Genomic DNA, 20031 nt, shown 5'->3' with positions numbered 1-20031 from the left:
AAGAGAATCGGTCAAAAAAAAAAAAAGCTATCACTCTCAGACAATGGAGACAGCAGACAACTGCTATTATTGTGCTAAAGTGAAATAAATAAAAGTATACATATTAGGTATTGCCACGTCCGCAACAACCAGCTCTATAAAAATATCACATGACCTAACCCCTAAGGTAAACGCTGTAAAATAAAAACTGCGCCAAAACAACCAATTTTATGGTCCCCTTGCCCCATAAAGTGTAATAATGGTACCAATAAAAACATCAACTCTTCCTGCAAAAAACAAGCCCCTGCACAAGACGATCGGCAAAGAAATAAAACAAATAGGGCGTCCTCTAATTTTTGTATTAAAAAATGCTTTATTATGAAAACTGAAACAAACATCATAGAAAGTAGACATATGTATCATTGCGTCCATAACAACCTGCTCTATAAAAATAGTACATGATCTTACCTGTCAGATGAATGTTGTAAAAAATAAAAACGGTGTCCAAAAAATAATCAAATTTTTTGGTTACCTTACCTCACAAAAAAACATACCGTATTTTTCGCCGTATAAGACGCACAAAAGTGGGGGGGAAATAGCAGTGCGTCTTATATGGCGAATGTAGCCGATTTTGCCTAGTTTTCAATGATACACCCGCCGCGATGCCGTGCGGCGGGTGTATCAGCTGTGAGGGAGGAGGGGCTGGGGGCGGCATCTGCATTTATAATGACAGCGGGGCCCGTGCAGTGACTGTATTCTACTACACGGGCCCCGCTTACTGTATAATCATATCCCTAATAGTTAATTGTTGTGTGCATGTAAAAGCATAATGAGCGATAATGATGAGCGCTGTCTATTACTTACAATTAGAAGCGCTCGCCGTTCGGAGCAGAGAGGAGGGAGGAGGCAGGCCGGGAGGACGGGCGCTGGCAGTGTGAGTCATACGTCACGCGCCTGCGCCGCCCACTTTATGAATGAAGCAGGCGGCGTGGGCGCATGACGGATGACTCACACTGCCAGCGCCTGTCCTCCCGGCCTGCCTCCTGCCTCCTCCCTGCTACCGAGCGCTTGTAGTTGTAAGTAATAGACAGCGCTCATCATTATCGCTCATTATGCTTTTACATGCACACAACAATTAACTATTAGGGATATGATTATACAGTGAGCGGGGGCCGTGTAGTAGAATACAGTCACTGCACGGGCCCCGCTGTCATTATTAAAGCAGATGCTACCCCCACCCCCATTATAAAAGCAAATGCGACCCCCACACTTATGGAGGGGATCTGTGGATGACACATAGCATAAGATGCTATATATGTGTCATCCACAGATCCCCCCCATAACTGTCATACACAGATCCTCATAACAGTGCCATCCAGAGAGGATCCCCCATAAGTGTCACCCACAGATCCCCCATAACAGTGCGTCATCCACAGATCCCCCATAACAGTGCGTCACTCACAGATCCCCCATAACAGTGCGTCACTCACAGATCCCCCATAAAAGTGCATCACCCACAGATCCCCCATAACAGTGCGTCACCCACAGATCCCCCATAACAGTGCGTCACCCACAGATCCCCCATAACAGTGCGTCACCCACAGATCCCCCATAACAGTGCGTCACTCACAGATCCCCCATAACAGTGCGTCACTCACAGATCCCCCATAAAAGTGCATCACCCACAGATCCCCCATAACAGTGTGTCACCCACAGATCCCCCATAACAGTGCGTCACCCACAGATCCCCCATAACAGTGCGTCACCCACAGATCCCCCATAACAATGCGTCACCCACAGATCCCCCATAACAGTGCGTCACCCACAGATCCCCCATAACAGTGCGTCACCCACAGATCCCCCATAACAGTGCGTCACCCACAGATCCCCCATAACAGTGCGTCACCCACAGATCCCCCATAACAGTGCGTCACCCACAGATCCCCCATAACAGTGCGTCACCCACAGATCCCCCATAACAGTGCGTCACCCACAGATCCCCCATAACAGTGCGTCACCCACAGATCCCCCATAACAGTGCGTCACCCACAGATCCCCCATAACAGTGCGTCACCCACAGATCCCCCATAACAGTGCGTCACCCACAGATCCCCCATAACAGTGCGTCACCCACAGATCCCCCATAACAGTGCGTCACCCACAGATCCCCCATAACAGTGCGTCACCCACAGATCCCCCATAACAGTGCGTCACCCACAGATCCCCCATAACAGTGCGTCACCCACAGATCCCCCATAACAGTGCGTCACCCACAGATCCCCCATAACAGTGCGTCACCCACAGATCCCCCATAACAGTGTGTCACCCACAGATCCCCCATAACAGTGCGTCACCCACAGATCCCCCATAACAGTGTGTCATCCACAGATCCTCCATAACAGTGCGTCACCCACAGACCACAATTAGTTCAAAAGCGCACCTTTTGGTTCAAAATATTTTTTTTCTTATTTTCCTCCTAGGTGCGTCTTATGGGGCGGTGCGTCTTATAGGGCGAAAAATACGGTAATATAGAGCATTAAAAATCATGTACCCCAAAATAGTACCAACAAAACTGGCACCTTATCCCGTAGTATACAAAATGTGGTCACCTTTTTGAGTTTCTACTGTAGGGGTGTATGAGGGGGGCTTCAAATGGGACATGGCATCTAAAAACCAGTTCAGCTAAATCTGCCTTCCAAAAACCATATAGCGTTCCTTTCCTACTGCGCCCTGCCGTGTGCCTGTACAGCAGGTTACGATCACATGTGAGGTGTTTATGTAAACCGCAGTATCAGGGTAATTAATATTGAGTTTTATTTGGCTGTTAATCCTTGCCTTGCTACTGGAAAAAATTGATTAAAATGTAAAATCTGCCAAAAAAGTGAAATTCTGACATTTCATCTCTATTTTCTATTAATTCTTGTGGAACACCTAAAGGGTTAACAAAGTTTGTAAAATCAGTTTTGTATTCCTTGAGGGGTGTAGTTTCTAAAATGGGGTTGTTTTTGGGCATTTTCTATTATGTAAGCCTCACAAAGTGACTTCAGACCTGAACTGGTCCTTAAAAAGTAGGTTTTGGAAATTTTCCGAAAAATTTCAAGATTTGCTTCCAAACTTCTAAGCCTTCTAACGTCCCCAAAAAATAAAATGTCATTTTAAAAATGATCCAAACATGAAGTAGACAAATGGGAAATGTAAAGTAATAACTATTATATGAGGTATCACAAGGTATCACTATCTGATATAAAAGTAGAGAAATTGAAATTCGAAAACTTTTCAAAATCTTTGGTCAATTTGGGATTTTTTTCACAAATAAAGGTGAAATATATTGACTTAAGTTTATGACTATCATGAAGTACAATATGTCACGAGAAAACAGTCTCAGAATGGCTTGGATAAGTAAAAGTGTTCCAAAGCTATTACCACATAAAGTGACACATGTCAGATTTGCCAAAAATGGCCTGGGCAGGAAGGTGAAAACAGGCCCGGGGTTGAAGGGGTTAATCTCAGTGCTTGTCTGTTGACCACAGTTTGACACACACGCACTCTTCTTCTATTTACAGGGTCCCTGTTTTCTTCTAGCCAGTCTTCCCAGGATTGTGATGTCCTCACCACTGAGGACTGTTCAGGAAGTGATGAAGATGAAACCAAAGATTCAGATATGGTTGGAATGCCCCCAGCATTCAGAAGTTACTGGAAAGCAGCTATAACCAAACCCAGTAATTTCACCGCATGGACTAAACTTGTAGCATATTCAGAGAAAGAGGTAAGACTATAATTAAACTCTCCTCTCTAAAGAAAATCTGTCATGGTGGGGGGGTTGAAGTACCCATGTGACACCATCATCCTAGACATTGGTGGGCATCACAGGGCTATGGTATGCGTGATACTCACTCCAAGCAACTTGGATCCTCTTTTCCTTTTCATCCTCTATGACGCCATTACCATGACAGATGACTCGCCTCCAACCAGCTAGGGACAGTAAGAATAAATTTGACCCTCCTCCTGCTCCACCTCAGTGTATTCCTGTCCCTTCCAGGTGGGAGACGAGTTTTTTTTTTTTTTTTTGGAGACTGCGCGTTTTTTAACATTAAAATCCAAGGGCCTTTCGGATACTATAATAAATACCATGGCAGCCAGCAAAAAGTAAGTAACCTCAAACATTTATTCCAAGGTTTGGAAGACATTTTGTTGTTGGTGTAATCAATCAAAAAATTCTGCACAGATGTATTCCATTCAGACAGTACTAGGTTTTCTTCAGTCTGGGTTTGAAAAAGGGTTACGACCTAATACCTTATTATTCGTAAAAATCCATGGATTATCCATTTTCTCAAAGGGGCAGATAGATTGAGGCCTACCCTAAGACCAATTGTATCTTCTTGGGATCTCAACTTAGTCTTGTCAGGGTTGACAGTTTCTCCCTTCAAACCACTGGCTGGGGCCTCTCTAAGATATCTCTCTGTCAAGACATTATTTTTAGTGGTTATTACTTCCGCACGCAGAGTAAGGCTACATTCACACGTCAGTATTTTTCTATAATCCGAATTTCGGTCTGTTTTTTGCGGATCCGTTGTCCCTGAAAATGTTTCTGTATGTCATCCGTTTTTTGCGGATCATGTCATCCGTATGTCATCAGTTTTTTGCGGATCCGCAAAAAACGGAAACATGTATACATTCAATAATCAAATAAAGTTGTTTGAATTTCTTTGAAAAAAAAATGGAAAAAATAAATAAATTTGCTATGTGTTTCCAGGAACGGATTCCGCAAAAAACGGAAGACATACGGAATGACATCCGAATGTCTTCCGTTTTTTGCGGATCCATTGACTTTGTATTGTACCAGGATCCGAATTTTGCGGAAAAGAATAGGACATGTTTTATATTTAAACGGACATGCGGAACGGAACAGCGGAAACGGACAGCACACATTGTGCTGTCCGATTTTTTTCCAGGACCCATTGAAAATGAATGGGTCCAGATCTGGTCCTGATCTGTTCCGCAAAAAACGGAACAGATCAGGAAAGAAAAAACGGATGTGTGAATGGACCCTAAGTGAGATTTTTTTCAGACTGAAAAAGTTACAGTTTTTCCAGACTGAATTGTGTTCAGATTTGATGAAACTTTCTTACCAAAGGTTGAACCCAATTTTCACAGGCAGGAGGAGATTATTGTTCCCTTGTTTTGTGCAAATCAGAAGAATAGAGATTTCATAAATTAGATGTGAGAAGGGCCATTCTTATCTATCTAGAAGCTACCAGGACATTTAGGAAATCAAATTATTTATTTGTACAATTTCTAGGGGCAAACACTACAAAAAGTTCCTTGGTGAGGTGGATAAAAATTGCAATTTCTGAAGCCTACAAACTGTCAGGCGAAGTTCTGCCCAAAACTCTTAGAGCCCACTCGATGAGATCTATCTCAACATCTTGGGCTGAAAGAGCAAACGCATCCATCGAGCAGATCTGCAAGCTGGACAAGTCCACATACGTTTATTAAAGGGGTTCTGCACTTTGTTTAAACTGATTTATCTATCCTCTGGATAGATCATTAGCTTCTGATCGGCGGGGATCCGACACCCGGGACCCCCGCCGATCAGCTGTTTGAGAAGGCAGCGGTGCTCCAGCAGCGCCGTTGCCTTCTCACTGTTTACCGCTGGCCCAGTGACGTCACGACTAGTATCACTGGCCTGGGCGTGGCTAAGCTCCGTTCCCGCCGATCAGATGATGATGATGATCTATCCAGAGGATAGATCATAAGTTAAATTAAAGTGCACAACCCCTTTAAGGTATTTTTCTCAACTCTGTTCATGTTATAACATTCTTGCTGTGAAGAAGAGGCATGTGATCTCTGCTGAGTCAAATTCAGTTTTGAGAACTGCAAAAGTAAACCAAGCATCTATGATAATATCTTGTAGGCAATGAAACTGCCCAATAATCCTACAAAAACCTCTGGAAGAGCATGACATTGTGAATGGATTAATGGAATTTATTTGCCCAAAAAATTACACATAGACTGTGTCAGCAGATAAGAACCATTTGGCCCATCTAGTCTGCCCTATATACTGAATACTATGAATAGTCCCTGGCCCTAACTTATATGAAGGATGGCCTTATGCCTATCCCATGCATGCTTAAACTCCTTCGCTGTATTTGCAGCTACCACTTCTGCAGGAAGGCTATTCCATGCATCCACTACTCTCTCAGTAAAGTAATTCTTCCTGATATTACTTTTAAACCTTTGCCCCTCTAATTTAAAACTATGTCCTCTTGTAGCAGTTTTTCTTCTTTTAAATATTCTCTCCTCTTTTACCTTGTTGATTCCCTTTATGTATTTAAAAGTTTCTATCATATCCCCTCTGTCTCGTCTTTCTTCCAAGCTATACATGTTAAGGTCCTTTAATCTTTCCTGGTAAGTTTTATCCTGCAATCCATGTACCAGTTTAGTAGCTCTTCTCTGAACTCTCTCCAGAGAGTATCAATATCCTTCTGGAGATATGGTCTCCAGTACTGAGCACAATACTCCAAATGAGGTCTCACTAGTGCTCTGTAGAGCGGCATGAGCACCTCCCTCTTTCTACTGGTAATTCCTCTCCCTATACACCCAAGCATTCTGCTAGCATTTCCTGCTGCTCTATGACATTGTCTGCCTACCTTTAAGTCTTCTGAAATAATGATCCCTTTCCTCGGATACTGAGGTTAGGACTGTATCACTGATTTTATATTCTTCTCTTGGGTTTTTACGTCCCAGGTGCATTATCTTGCACTTATCAACATTAAATTTTAGTTGCCAGATTTTTGACCATTCCTCTAGTTTTCCTAAGTCCTTTTCCATTTGGTGTATCCCTCCAGGAACATCAACCCTGTTACAAATCTTTGTGTCATCAGCAAAAAGACACACCTTACCATCGAGGCCTTCTGCAATTTCGCTGATAAAGATATTAAACAATATGGGTCCCAGAACAGATCCCTGAGGTACCCGACTGGTAACAAGACCTTGGTCTGAATATACTCCGTTGACTACAACCCTCTGTTGCCTGTCCCTCAGCCACTGCCTAATCCATTCAACAATATGGGAGTCCACGTACAGCCTTATTCTACATAATTAAAAAAACTAATCTTTATTTCATGATGGAATAACCTTTGGATGGTAATATATTTTCCTCAAAAAGCATTTTATATAAAAAAAAATCCGATTTAAATCACAAAAACCCGAATTTTTTTCATTTTTTTTTTCTTTTATAAAAATAAATAAAAAATCATTGATTTTTATCCACCCTGCTCGTGCTGCATATGGGCGTTGTTAAGAAGCCAAACGTTAGACAATATTGCAGTTCGGACATTTTCTACCAGACTCCAATTTAAGACCATGATCCGATTTTAGTCAATTCGGAAATTCCTACACTACAACGACAATGCACAGTGACCATCCCAAAACGACCCGACATTTGACCGTCTGTTCAAAGTTAGGCCTGTCATTGACCACTTTAACACCAGGATAGCTGAGGTGTACAACCCAGATAAAAATCTCTGTGTAGATGAGTCCCTATTACTTTTCAAAGGGAGGGTTAGATTCCGCCAGTACCTGCTTAGCAAATGGGCAAGGTATGGCATAAAGATATACAAACTTTTTGAGAGTAGCTCCGGGTACACCCACAAGTTCTTCACTTACAAAGGGAAAGATTCCCGGATAGAACCCCCAGAATGCCCCCCCATCCTAGGAGTTAGTGGGAAGATCGTGTGGGACTGCACCCACTGCTGGATAAGGGTGACCACCTCTATGTGGATAACTATTATACCAGCATACCCCTATTCATGTCCCTAACTACCAAAGGTACTGTGTCTTGCGGCACAGTGCGCAAAAATCTGAGAGGCCTCCCTAGATCCCTGGTAGGGCAACCACTGAGAATATTTTAAAGTAGGGCTCTCCTCCATGAGAACATGCTGGTTGTTAAGTACAAGGACAAGAGAGATGTCCTTGTACTGACCACCATTCACACTAACGCCAGCTCCCCTGCTCCTGTACGAGGTGCCACAACCACTATCCTGGACTACAACAGGCACATGGGAGGGGTGGATCTTGCAGATCCCAGTACTTCAGGAAGTTACGGTGCCCGTGTTGTATCAGGGCAACATTTTCCAGGTCAAGTCCCCCAGACAGCAAGGAAGGGAAGGACCCAAAAAAGACGCAGGGTGTGTTACAAAAGGGGGATAAGGAAAGACATTACCTGCTCCATATACATGCTTATGAGATATAGCCTGATAAAGGGCATAATATGTAAGCCCGAAACGTTACTTTTCTAAAATGATGTAAAGTCCGGCCGAATAAAACACTAATTGCATCGAAAATTTCTTGTGGTGTGCTGTCTGAAACTCTGATTAACCATTTGGAGAATTCCTGAGGTGGAGTTAGGGATAATTCGTGACGAGCACCCATTCATTTGCCAGTTATCTGCCGAGTGCTGTGATCTACTGTCAATTAACACCTATATTAAATTTGTATTAAAGGGAACCTGTCACCGGGATTTTGTGTATAGAGCTGAGGACATGTGTTGCTAGATGGCCGCTAGCACATCCGCAATACCCAGTCCCCATAGCTCTGTGTGCTTTTATTGTGTAAAAAAATCGATTTGATACATTTGCAAATTACCCTGAGATGAGTCCTGTACAGGAGATGAGTCAGGGACAGGACTCATCTCAGGTTAATTTGCAAATGTATCAAATCGATTTTTTTACACAATAAAAGCACACAGAGCTATGGGGACTGGGTATTGCGGATGTGCTAGTGGCCATCTAGCAACCCATGTCCTCAGCTCTATACCCAAAATCCCAGTGACAGGTTCCCTTTAAGGCATGAGAGAGACGAAAATTTTGATTAGATTTCGATACCATAAAAAAGTATTGCGATACTCGTTACGATTCGATACCACGCAAAAAAATAAAAAAACAAAAAAGCCGCATGCATTTTGCATTTTATGGAATGTTCTGCCCATAATCGAACAGTCCGATCCAATTTTTGGGGGGGACAAATTGACCAAAAAATAGCGAATCACGCGTTAGTTTTTTCCTGGTACGTCACTCACCGCATAGGAGATATTTTTTTATATTTTAATAGTTTTCACTTTTTTGGGCGTGGCGATATGTAATATGTTTATTTATTGTTTATATATTTTAGATGTAAAATTTGGAAAGGGGGTGGTTTAAACTTAACTTTTTTTTTTATAGCTATTAGCCCACTTAGGGGCTAGAACCTGGGATTTTTTTCATCCCTTTTCCTATTCACCCTAATAGAGCTCTATTAGGGTGAATAGGACTTTACACTGTCCTTGCTGCCCTGTGCATAGTACACACAGCAGCAGGGAGATTACCATGGCAGCCAGGGCTTCAGTAGCATCCTGGCTGCCATGGTAACCGATCAGAGCCCCAGGATTACACTGCTGGAGTTCCGATCAGAAGCTGCCACTGCCACCAATGAGGAGGAGGGGAGGGGACCCTTGGCCACTGCCACTAATGATTTTAATACGGGGTTGGGGGGCGCACAGCGCCACTTATGTTCTTAGTACTGGGGGAAGGGGGGGCGCACTGCGCCACCAATGAAGATAAGTAACCTTTTAATACAAATGCATGAGGCGGGTGCCCGCGGCAGTATCACATAGCCGACACCCAACCTCTGTGACAGCGTTGCGATCAGGTGCTGTGGGGGATCGCAGCACCCTGTCATAGATGTCGGGTGTCGGCTATGTGATTCTGCAGCCGGCACCCGCCGCCTATATTTGTATTAATGGGTAAGTTATCATCATTGGTGGCGCAGTGGCCACAGCCCCTCCCCTCCTCCACCCCTCTCTTTCCTCATTGGTGGCAGCGGCTCTGGAGGGAGGGAGAGACTGCTTCCTTCTCCCCTGTGCTGCTGAGGGAGCAGTAACGCAGCCTAGTATCTGTAAATGTTAAATCTCTGTATCATATCGATACCGATACAAAACTATTAATTGGGTATTGATAATTTGATACCCACTACAACCCTAGTTGTCTCAGTCCTGACATTAAAAAGGACCTTTCACTACAATAAAAAATCTAAACTAAGTATACAGACAGCGGCACCCAGGGATCTCCCTGCACTTACTGTTATACCTGGGCGCCGCTCCGTTCTCCCCGGTATAGGCTCCGGTATCTTCGGATTTTCGGCTCAACGTCTCCTCCTCCCAGGCTGTAGCGCTGGCCAATCGCAGCGCTCAGCTCATAGCCTGGGAGAAAAAAATCCTCTCAGGCTATGAGCTGAGCGCTGCGATTGGCCAGCACTCCAGCCTGGGAGGAGACGCCGTCAGTCTCCCAGTTGAGCCGAAAATATGCAGATACCGGAGCCTATACCGGGAGAACGGAGCGGCGCCCAGGGATAATAGTAAGTGCAGGGAGATCCCTGGGCGCCGCTCTCCACGTCAGCATACTTAGTTTAGATTTTTTATTGTAGTGAAAGGTCCTCTTTAATACCAGGGTCCTATAGGGTGAGTCAGGACACTAGGTATTCCTGTGTATGAACTCATCTACCTCTGTGGTCTGTTCATATTGGTAGTTAGTCAGGACTTTGATTAGGGTTTTACTAGGAGGTGTCCATCTCCTTTCTCTAGTTTCCAGGCCTTATTCCCTCACCCTTTCCCTCCTATGTTCGGTGTGGTGTTCAATTCAGGCCTGCCAGCTAAATCCATATTTTGCTGTTTGCCTGCTGTGCGCCCATACAGCAGGCTACAAGCCCATAGGTGATGTTTCCTGAATGGGGAACATATAGTAGGGTGCATTTTCTCCTTTAACCCCTTGTAAAAATGAAAGATTGGGGTCTGCTAGTAATTTTTCATTTTCACAAATGTGTGCTTTGAAATCCTTTAACAAGTGTTTCTGCCTTTTATGAGACACCTGTTTGCTGAAAAGTACCCTTTCCACCACTTAAAATGTTCGTACGGGGGTGCTCTTTCCAAAATGAAGTCACTTCTTGGGATTTTTAATTTATGGGGACCTCAGGAATTTTTAAAATGTGGCACTTAAAATCAATCGGTATATACTCGTAGGTTGGACTGCGCTGCCTTTATTGCTCCGGAGGTAATGCTCCTTTATTCAAAGCCATCAATATACACTGCTCAAAAAAATAAAGGGAACACTTAAACAGCACAATGTAACTCCAAGTCAATCACACTTCTGTGAAATCAAACTGTCCACTTGGGAAGCAACGCTGAGTGACAATCAATTTCACATGCTGTTGTGCAAATGGGATAGACAACAGGTGGAAATTATAGGCAATTAGCAAGACACCCCCAATAAAGGAGTGGTTCTGCAGGTGGTGACCACAGACCACTTCTCAGTTCCTATGCTTCCTGGCTGATGTTTTGGTCACTTTTGAATGCTGGCGGTGCTTTCACTCTAGTGGTAACATGAGACGGAGTCTAGAACCCACACAAGTGGCTCAGGTAGTGCAGCTTATCCAGGATGGCACATCAATGCGAGCTGTGGCAAGAAGGTTTGCTGTGTCTGTCAGCGTAGTGTCCAGAGCATGGAGGCGCTACCAGGAGACAGGCCAGTACATCAGGAGACCTGGAGGAGGCCGTAGGAGGGCAACAACCCAGCATCAGGACCGCTACCTCCGGCCTTTGTGCAAGGAGGAACAGGAGGCGCACTGCCAGAGCCCTGCAAAATGACCTCCAGCAGGCCACAAATGTGCATGTGTCTGCTCAAACGGTCAGAAACAGACTCCATAAGGGTGATATGAGGGCCCGACGTCCACAGGTAGGGGTTGTGCTTACAGCCCAACACCGTGCAGGACGTTTAGCATTTGCCAGAGAGCACCAAGATTGGCAAATTCGCCAACCTGTCACCGGGATTTTGTGTATAGAGCTGAGGACATGGGTTGCTAGATGGCCGCTAGCACGTCCGCACTATCCAGTCCCCATAGCTCTGTGTGCTTTTATTGTGTAAAAAAAAAAGATTTGATAGATATGCAAATGAACCTCAGATGAGTCCTGTATGTCAGCGCTTACTGTAAGTTGTTGTGTATAGCCACAACAACTGTAGAAGGCTTGTGCTGGTATTCTCCCGTCCAGCATGCGGGGTCCTGTGCTGCTGCCAAGGGTTCCTTATTCTCTGCACCAGGGGTGGCAGAAGGGATAAGTAGGAGGATAAAAAGTAGTCGTATTGAACCCTTTTTTGCGGCGCTGGAAACAGGAGGCGGATTTTCATAAAATACTTTTTTCGAGAATGAAAGTAAAATAGCTTGTTTATTTTTTGTGTCAACGCGTTTCAAGGGCATCCGGCCCTCTTCGTCAGGACAATAAAAGCACCATCATATGCTTTTATTGTCCTGACGAAGAGGGCCGGATGCCCTTGAAACGCGTTGACACAAAAAATAAACAAGCAATTTTACTTTCATTCTCGAAAAAAGTATTTTATGAAAATCCGCCTCCTGTTTCCAGCGCCGCAAAAAAGGGTTCAATACGACTACTTTTTACACTATGGGTCTCAAGACCCTTCCTGATATTCCTAATATGTTCTTGGACCCTCGTTTTTAATTCTCTCATTGTTCGTCCTACATATTGGAGGCCCCACGGGCACTCCAATAAGTAGACGACACCGGAATTCTCGCAGGTAATTTCTCCTCTTATTTTGAAGTCCTGATTTTTATTTTCCAAAACCCTATTATTACACGCTAAACAAAAACCGCACCAAATAATTGTTTAGCGTGTAAAAATAGGGTTTTGGAAAATAGAAAGAGAGATGAAAATACCATACATTCCACCCCAAAAAATTAGGACTTCAAAATAAGAGGAGAAATTACCTGCGAGAATTCCGGTGTCGTCTACTTATTGGAGTGCCCGTGTGGCCTCCAATATGTAGGACGAACAATGAGAGAATTAAAAACGAGGGTCCAAGAACATATTAGGAATATCAGGAAGGGACATTTTAAAGAAAGTCCACCCAAAAAATCCCGAAGGTCTAAAATTTATTGGTATTGAACTGATTAAACCTCACTTGCGTGGAGGAGATCCTATTGTGCGGATTAATCGCTGCGAAGTAGAATGGATATATAAACTCAATACGTTACAACCACATGGGTTAAATGGGTTCTGCAGTTTGTTTAAATCAACTGGCCTAGGCACGGTTAAAGGGAGTCTGTCACCAGATTGTGACCTTATAGACCGCTTACATAGCGCTCTAGCATAGCAGTCTATGATTCTAATGGTACCTTTGATGTGTGCTTCTGAAGTTCCCCCAAGGCAAAAACGGACTTTTATTCAAGGGATCGCAAGTGCCCAGGGCGGGGTTCACCTTGTTGGAGCCCAGGCTGTTCTGCCTCTTTTCGCCATATCCCCGCCCCAGCCTCTTCCTCTGCCCGCCCCGCTTTTCCTTTGCATCCTCTTTCTCTGCAGCCGGATCCCGCGCCTGCGCTATCCATTGCTTGACCGGGGCATGCGCACGGCGATGCCCATTGTGGGCACAGCATCGCAGTAGCTACTACGCATGCGCCGGCCAACGGCAAGAAACAGCGGCGAGGAGGCGGACCAGATACACCCACAATGGGCATCGCAGTGCGCATGCCCCGGCCAAGCAATGGATAGCGCAGGCGCGGGATCCGGCTGCAGAGAAAGAGGATGCAAAGGAAAAGCGGGGCGGGCAGAGGAAGAGGCTGGGGCGGGGATATGGCGAAAAGAGGCAGAACAGCCTGGGCTCCAACAAGGTGAACCCCGCCCTGGGCACTTGCGATCCCTTGAATAAAAGTCCGTTTTTGCCTTGGGGGAACTTCAGAAGCACACATCAAAGGTACCATTAGAATCATAGACTGCTATGCTAGAGCGCTATGTAAGCGGTCTATAAGGTCACAATCTGGTGACAGACTCCCTTTAAGCTCTATTCACTTGAATGGAGCTTAGTTCCGCCCAGGCCAGTTGATACTAGTCATGACGTCACTGTGCCTGTGCCTGCTCTCCTGGAGCGCCGCTGCCTTTTCAAACAGGTGCCCGGCGGGGGTCCTGGGTGTCGAACCCCCGCCTATCAGATGCTGATGATCTATCCAGAGGATAGATCATCAGTTTAAACAAACTGCAGAACACCTTTAAATGTGGAGTTTGACCTTTTAAAGAGGACCTTTCACCTGGAAAAACATTGTGAACTAAGTATCATGACATATACATCGGCGCCCAGGGATCTCACTGCACTTACTATTATCCCTGGGCGCCGCTCACTTGGTTATAGTAGGCGGATACTTAGGGGACTTGGTTATAGTAGGCGGAGTCTGCCCTTGTTCTGCTGGGCGTCTCCTCCTCCTAGGCTGTAGCGCTGGCCAATCGCAGCGCAGAGCTCACAGCCTGGGAGGTTTTTTTCTCCCAGGCTGTGAGCTCTGCGCTGCGATTGGCCAGCACTACAACATGGGAGAAGGAGACGCCCAGCAGTCTCCGCCTACTATAACCAAGTGAACGAAGATACCGGAGGGCACAGCGGCCGAACGGAGCGGCACCCAGGGATAATAGTAAGTGCAGTGAGATCCCTGGGCGCCGCTGTATATGTCATGATACTTAGTTCACAATTTTTTTCCAGGTGAAAGGTCCTCTTTAAATCTTGTCTAATCTGATTCTGAATGGGTCTGTACTGAATATTGAAGCTAATATAAGTGTGAAAGCTGGTTAAGAAGCGAGTGATCAGCTAGGACCTTTATGGATGGAAGAGGTGTAGTCCAGGATAGGTGGATTTTCATCATGTGAGTAGTTCCCGGTGAAGTCCTGTGCTACCAGAGATGTTTGAAAGGAATTAGTGAATTGAGTTAAAAAGACTAGGGGAGGGGAGGGGATTTGATTAGAGTAGGCATGGCTATGAAAGCTTTATTAGCAAGTGGGGTATTTAAGAAGAGTTTAGTAGATTTATACATTATTAGGAGAACGTTGATGAAATGGGGAGTCGAAATGATGTTTTTTATGAGTTTGTTAACTTTGTTTATGTATTAAGGTTTTGTGTTAATTTGTTACGAGTTTTGAAGGCTGGACTTTCCAGCGTATTTAAAGACATCCCCCAAGGGAGAGGAGTATCGTCCCTGACGAAGCGCAGAGCAAAACCTGTGTCGGACAAAAATAGGAGAAGCATCTGATTGTTTTGTTATGCCTGTGATTTTAACTCGTTTGTGAGTATATTAAATGCTTTTATATTTGACCCTTGGTGCCAGTGCTTCACTATTGGTGCGATTCTTTGGTGTTCCGCAGTATTGTCTGAATAAGAAAAGTGGATAGCTGCGATGGCCGATGTTTTCCTATACCCGTATACAGTCAGGTCCATAAATATTGGGATATCGACACAATTCTAACATTTTTGACTCTATACACCACCACAATGGATTTGAAATTAAACGAACAAGATGTGCTTTAACTGCAGACTGTCAGCTTTAATTTGAAGGTATTTACATCCAAATCAGGTGAACGGTGTAGGAATTACAACAGTTTGCATATGTGCCTCCCACTTGTTAAGGGACCAAAAGTAATGGGACAATTGGCTTCTCAGCTCTTCCTTGGCCAGGTGTGTGTTGTTCCCTCATTATACCAATTACAATGAGCAGATAAAAGGTCCAGAGTTCATTTCCAGTGTGCTATTTGCATTTGGAATCTATTGCTGTCAACTTTCAAGATGAGATCCAAAGAGCTGTCACTATCAGTGAAGCAAGCCATCATTAGGCTGAAAAAACAAAACAAACCCATCAGAGAGATAGCAAAAACATCAGGCGTGGCCAAAACAACTGTTTGGAACATTCTTTTAAAAAAGGAACGCACCGGTGAGCTCAGCAACACCAAAAGACCCGGAAGACTACAGAAAATAACTGTGGTGGATGATCGAAGAATTCTTTCCCTGGTAAAGAAAACACCCTTCACAACAGTTGGCCAGATCAAGAACACTCTCTAGGAGGTAGGTGTATGTGTGTCAAAGTCAACAATCAAGAGAAGACTTCACCACAGTGAACCATTGGTGAGCCTCAAAAACAGGAAGGCCAGATTAGAGTTTGCCAAACGACATCTAAAAAAGCCTTTACAGTTCTGGAACAACATCCTATGGACAGATGAGACCAAGATCAACTTGTACCAGAGTGATGGGAAGAGAAGAGTATGGAGAAGGAAAGGAACTGCTCATGATCCTAAGCATACCACCTCATCAGTGAAGAATGGTGGTGGTAGTGTCATGGCGTGGGCATGTATGGCTGCCAATGGAACTGGTTCTCTTGTATTTATTGATGATGTGACTGCTGACAAAAGCAGCAGGATGAATTCTGAAGTGTTTCGGGCAATATTATCTGCTCATATTCAGCCAAATGCTTCAGAACTCATTGGACGGCGCTTCACAGTGCAGATGGACAATGACCCAAAGCATACTGCAAAAGCAACCAAAGAGTTTTTTAAGGGAAATAAATGGAATGTTCTGCAATGGCCAAGTCAATCACCTGACCTGAATCCGATTGAGAATGCATTTCACTTGCTGAAGACAAACCTGAAGGGAAAATGCCCCAAGAACAAGCAGAAACTGAAGACAGTTGCAGTAGAGGCCTGGCAGAGCATCACCAGGGATGAAACTCAGCGTCTTCAGGCTGTAATTGACTGCAAAGGATTTGCAACCAAGTATTAAAAAGTGAAAGTTTGATTTATGATTATTATTATGTCCCATTACTTTTGGTCCCTTAACAAGTGGGAGGCACATATGCAAACTGTTGTAATTCCTACACCGTTCACCTGATTTGGATGTCAATACCCTCGAATTAAAGCTGACAGTCTGCAGTTAAAGCACATCTTGTTTGTTTTATTTCAAATCCATTGTGGTGGTGTATAGAGCCACAAATGTTAGAAATGTGTTGATGTCCCAATATTTATGGACCTGACTGTATATTGATGGCTTTGAATTAAGGAGCATTACCTCCAGAGCAATAAAGGCAGCGCAGTCCAACATACAAGTATATACCGATTGACTGTGAATTTTACCCACTTCACGCTTTGGATTTGCAGCACCAGTACTGCAAGCAACGTACCAGAGAAAAAAGTATTTCCTTTTTGATTCGCCTAAAATCAATGTCTGCCAATTTAGGTCAACAAAATCCATATTTTGCTGTATGACTCTAGAGCCCTGCTGTGCGCCCATACATAATTTTTTGAGCACATATGGGGTGTTTCCGTTTTCAGGGGAAAATGGAGAACAAAATTTGGGGTGTATTTTGTCCTGTTACCCTTTGGGAAAGTGAAAAATGTGGGTGTAAATCAACTTTTTTGTGAAAAAAATTCAATTTTTCATTTTCACTGCCAAGTATTTCCTAATTCTAGGAAACACCTTTGAGGTCAAAGTGCTCACTACACACCTTGAAAGATTACTTGAGGAGAGTAGTTTTCAAAATGGGGTCACTTTTGGGAGGTTTCCTCAGGGTGTCTTGATATGCGACATAACTCCCAATTACCTTTCCAGTTAAAGGGCTTCTGTCAGCCCACTAAACCGTTTTTTTGTTTTTTTTTTGGTTAATAATAATCCCTATACTGCGAGCTCTGCACACATAAGCTAAATATTCATTTTGGTTCAGTAGAATTTGATAAAAAGCTATTTTTATAATATGTAAATTACCTGGCTACCAGCAAGTAGGGCGGCTACTTGCTGGTAGCAGCCGCGTCCTCCGATCCTAATGACGCCCCCTCCGCATTGTGATTGACAGGGCCAGGGAACGGAATCGTTCTCTGCTGGCCCTGTTTGAATTCCAAATATCGCGCCTGCGCCGTACCTGTCTTTAATCGGCGCAGGCACGCTGAGAGGCCGCTCCATCCTCAATGCGCCTGCGCCGATGACGTCACATCTACACCAGGCGCATTGAGGATGGAGCGGCCGAGAGAGCGGCCGCCTCTCAGCGCGCCTGCGCCGATTAAAGACAGGTACGGCGCAGGCGCAAATTACTGTATATGCTGCAGATATTGGCTTCTCATTATGTTTTCTGAAATGCTGAACATTAATTCTCTTGATTATGAAATCTTTTTGGTGTTTGTTTATAGTGATGTTCATTGTGCTTTTGTGGCACTTTTTATAGCTATTTGTCCTTTACTTTCACAGAAACACTTGGCAGCTTGTAGAAAAGCTTTTGATGCCTTCCTTACTTATTTCCCACTTTCTCATATTTATTGGAAGAAGTATGCCGACATAGAGCAGCATTTTGGAATTGTAGAAGAGGTTGAAAAGGTATGTGTCCCAAACCGAAAAGTCCAAAGGTGAACTCCATTTGTTTGTTACTTTACAAGCACATATTGCGTATGTTTAGTCCTTTGTAAAATTTAAACTATTTGATGGTTTGATAATTTGACAACACTGTACTCGATGACCACTTCATTAACGCCACCTTTCTAGTACTGGGTTGAGTTCTTCACTTTCTCTTAGAACAGGCTCAGTATTTTGAAGCGTGGAGAGCTGACTTAATTTAGACTACGAATCTACTGTTCTTCAAGACCCTAGAAGTGATGAAAGAATGTGGGAGGTGGGGGAGAAGCAGAACCTAGACATTAAATTCAAAGTGCTGGAATGCCTGGAGGTTTTGGCTCCAGGATGGAAGTTCCAGATGGAGAGCACTTCTGGAATGCACAAGTATGGCATGGATCCTTCATAAGATCAAGAGTCCAACTTTTCTAAAGAATGGTGTTGCAGGAAAGCAGAAGATAGAAGAAACGTCACTGTGTGTTTTACACAAGAGAGGGCTGCATTCTGCATAAGGCTTCCCATCTATATGGTGGTGCTCCATGGTGTATGGAGTCCCTGTTCTCATGATCGGTGGAGGTCCCAATGGTAGGACCCCTACTGATTTAATAGTTATCGCCTATCCTGTTGATATGGGATAACTTTTTTTTTCCAATTGGAATATCCCTTTAACCCCTCCAGGACCTCCGCCGTACATGTACGGTGGAATTCCAGTCTTTAAACATCTCGCACATGCAGCGGGCGCCATGGCCGACGAGACCTGCGACACATGTATGCGATCAGCCATAATGTTGATTCCATACATTTTCCCCTTCAGATGCCATGGTGAAATGTGACCACGGCATCATTGCAGTCCGGAAGTGGAAGCCGCGCGCTGAAATCGTGGAACCTGTTACACTGCTCTAATAGACCGAAGCCTCAAGCAGGCTTCGGAGTCTATTAGAGGGATATACCAATACAGGTGGCAGCACTGTATTGTTATATTGAAAATTAAATGTTCAATGATGGCTATATAGCCATCAATGAACACAATGGGCAGTCTAATGATGCCAGTTATTGTCACCCAGGGTGACTTAAAAAAAAAAGTTATAAATAAATAAATATAAAAGTTCAAATCACCCCCCTTCCTTAAAAAAAAACTTAAAATACTTAACCAATAAAAAAGTAAACATCATGGGCATTGCCACGTGCAAAAATGCCGATACAATTAAAATATAACAATATTAATGGCATGTGGCAAATGGCGTTACAGGGGGGAAAAAAAATGCCAATTTTGCATTTTTTGTCACTTCAACTCCCCAATCTTTGAATAAAAAGAGATCAAAAGGTTGCACGCACTTCAAATTGGTATTACTGAAAAGTACACATCGCCATGCAAAAAATGAGCCCCGTACACATACCGTATTTTTCACCCCATAAGACGCACTTTTTCCCCCAAAAAAGTGGGGGGGAAATGCCCCTGCGTCTTATGGGGCGAATGCTTCCATTTAACATCGCAGTCTGCGATGTATCAGTGGGGAGGGAGGAGGGGCTGGAGTCCGGAACTTGGGGCGGGGCCCGGTGCAGTCACTCTACTTACACCGGGCCCCGCCGCTCACCGCAGTATTTCTAAACATTAATCCTTAACCTGTTAATAAGTTTAACTAAGGCTGAGTTCACACCAGCGTTCAGCCTTTCCGTTCTCCTGCTCCGTTATAGGAGCAAAAGGACGGATTGGGCACATAACTGAGACGAGCGGAGCCTACGGACCCCATAGACTATAATGGGGTCCGTTAGGTTTACACTCAGAAAATGATTTTGGAGCGGAGACAAAAGTCCTGCATGCAGGACTTTT

At 44.2% G+C, this 20031-nt stretch overlaps 1 protein-coding gene across 2 annotated transcripts in view; it reads left to right on the top strand.

Moving 5' to 3' along the window:
- LOC122920188 (pre-mRNA-processing factor 39-like) overlaps window positions 1–20031 on the top strand; it is an 84530-nt gene that overhangs the window by 4280 nt on the left and 60219 nt on the right. For both annotated transcript variants that reach the window (XM_044269461.1, XM_044269462.1), the window contains exons 2-3: window positions 3543–3745; window positions 18063–18188. In XM_044269461.1, coding sequence (XP_044125396.1) covers window positions 3543–3745; window positions 18063–18188 — 329 coding nt within the window. The remainder of the gene's footprint in view (window positions 1–3542; window positions 3746–18062; window positions 18189–20031) is intronic.

The sequence above is a fragment of the Bufo gargarizans genome, chromosome 10, assembly GCF_014858855.1.
Source record: "Bufo gargarizans isolate SCDJY-AF-19 chromosome 10, ASM1485885v1, whole genome shotgun sequence".
In the NCBI taxonomy this organism is placed as follows: Eukaryota; Metazoa; Chordata; class Amphibia; order Anura; family Bufonidae; genus Bufo; species Bufo gargarizans.
The sequence above is the reverse complement of the archived record's forward strand: the minus strand, read 5'-3'. Positions and strand labels throughout refer to the sequence as shown.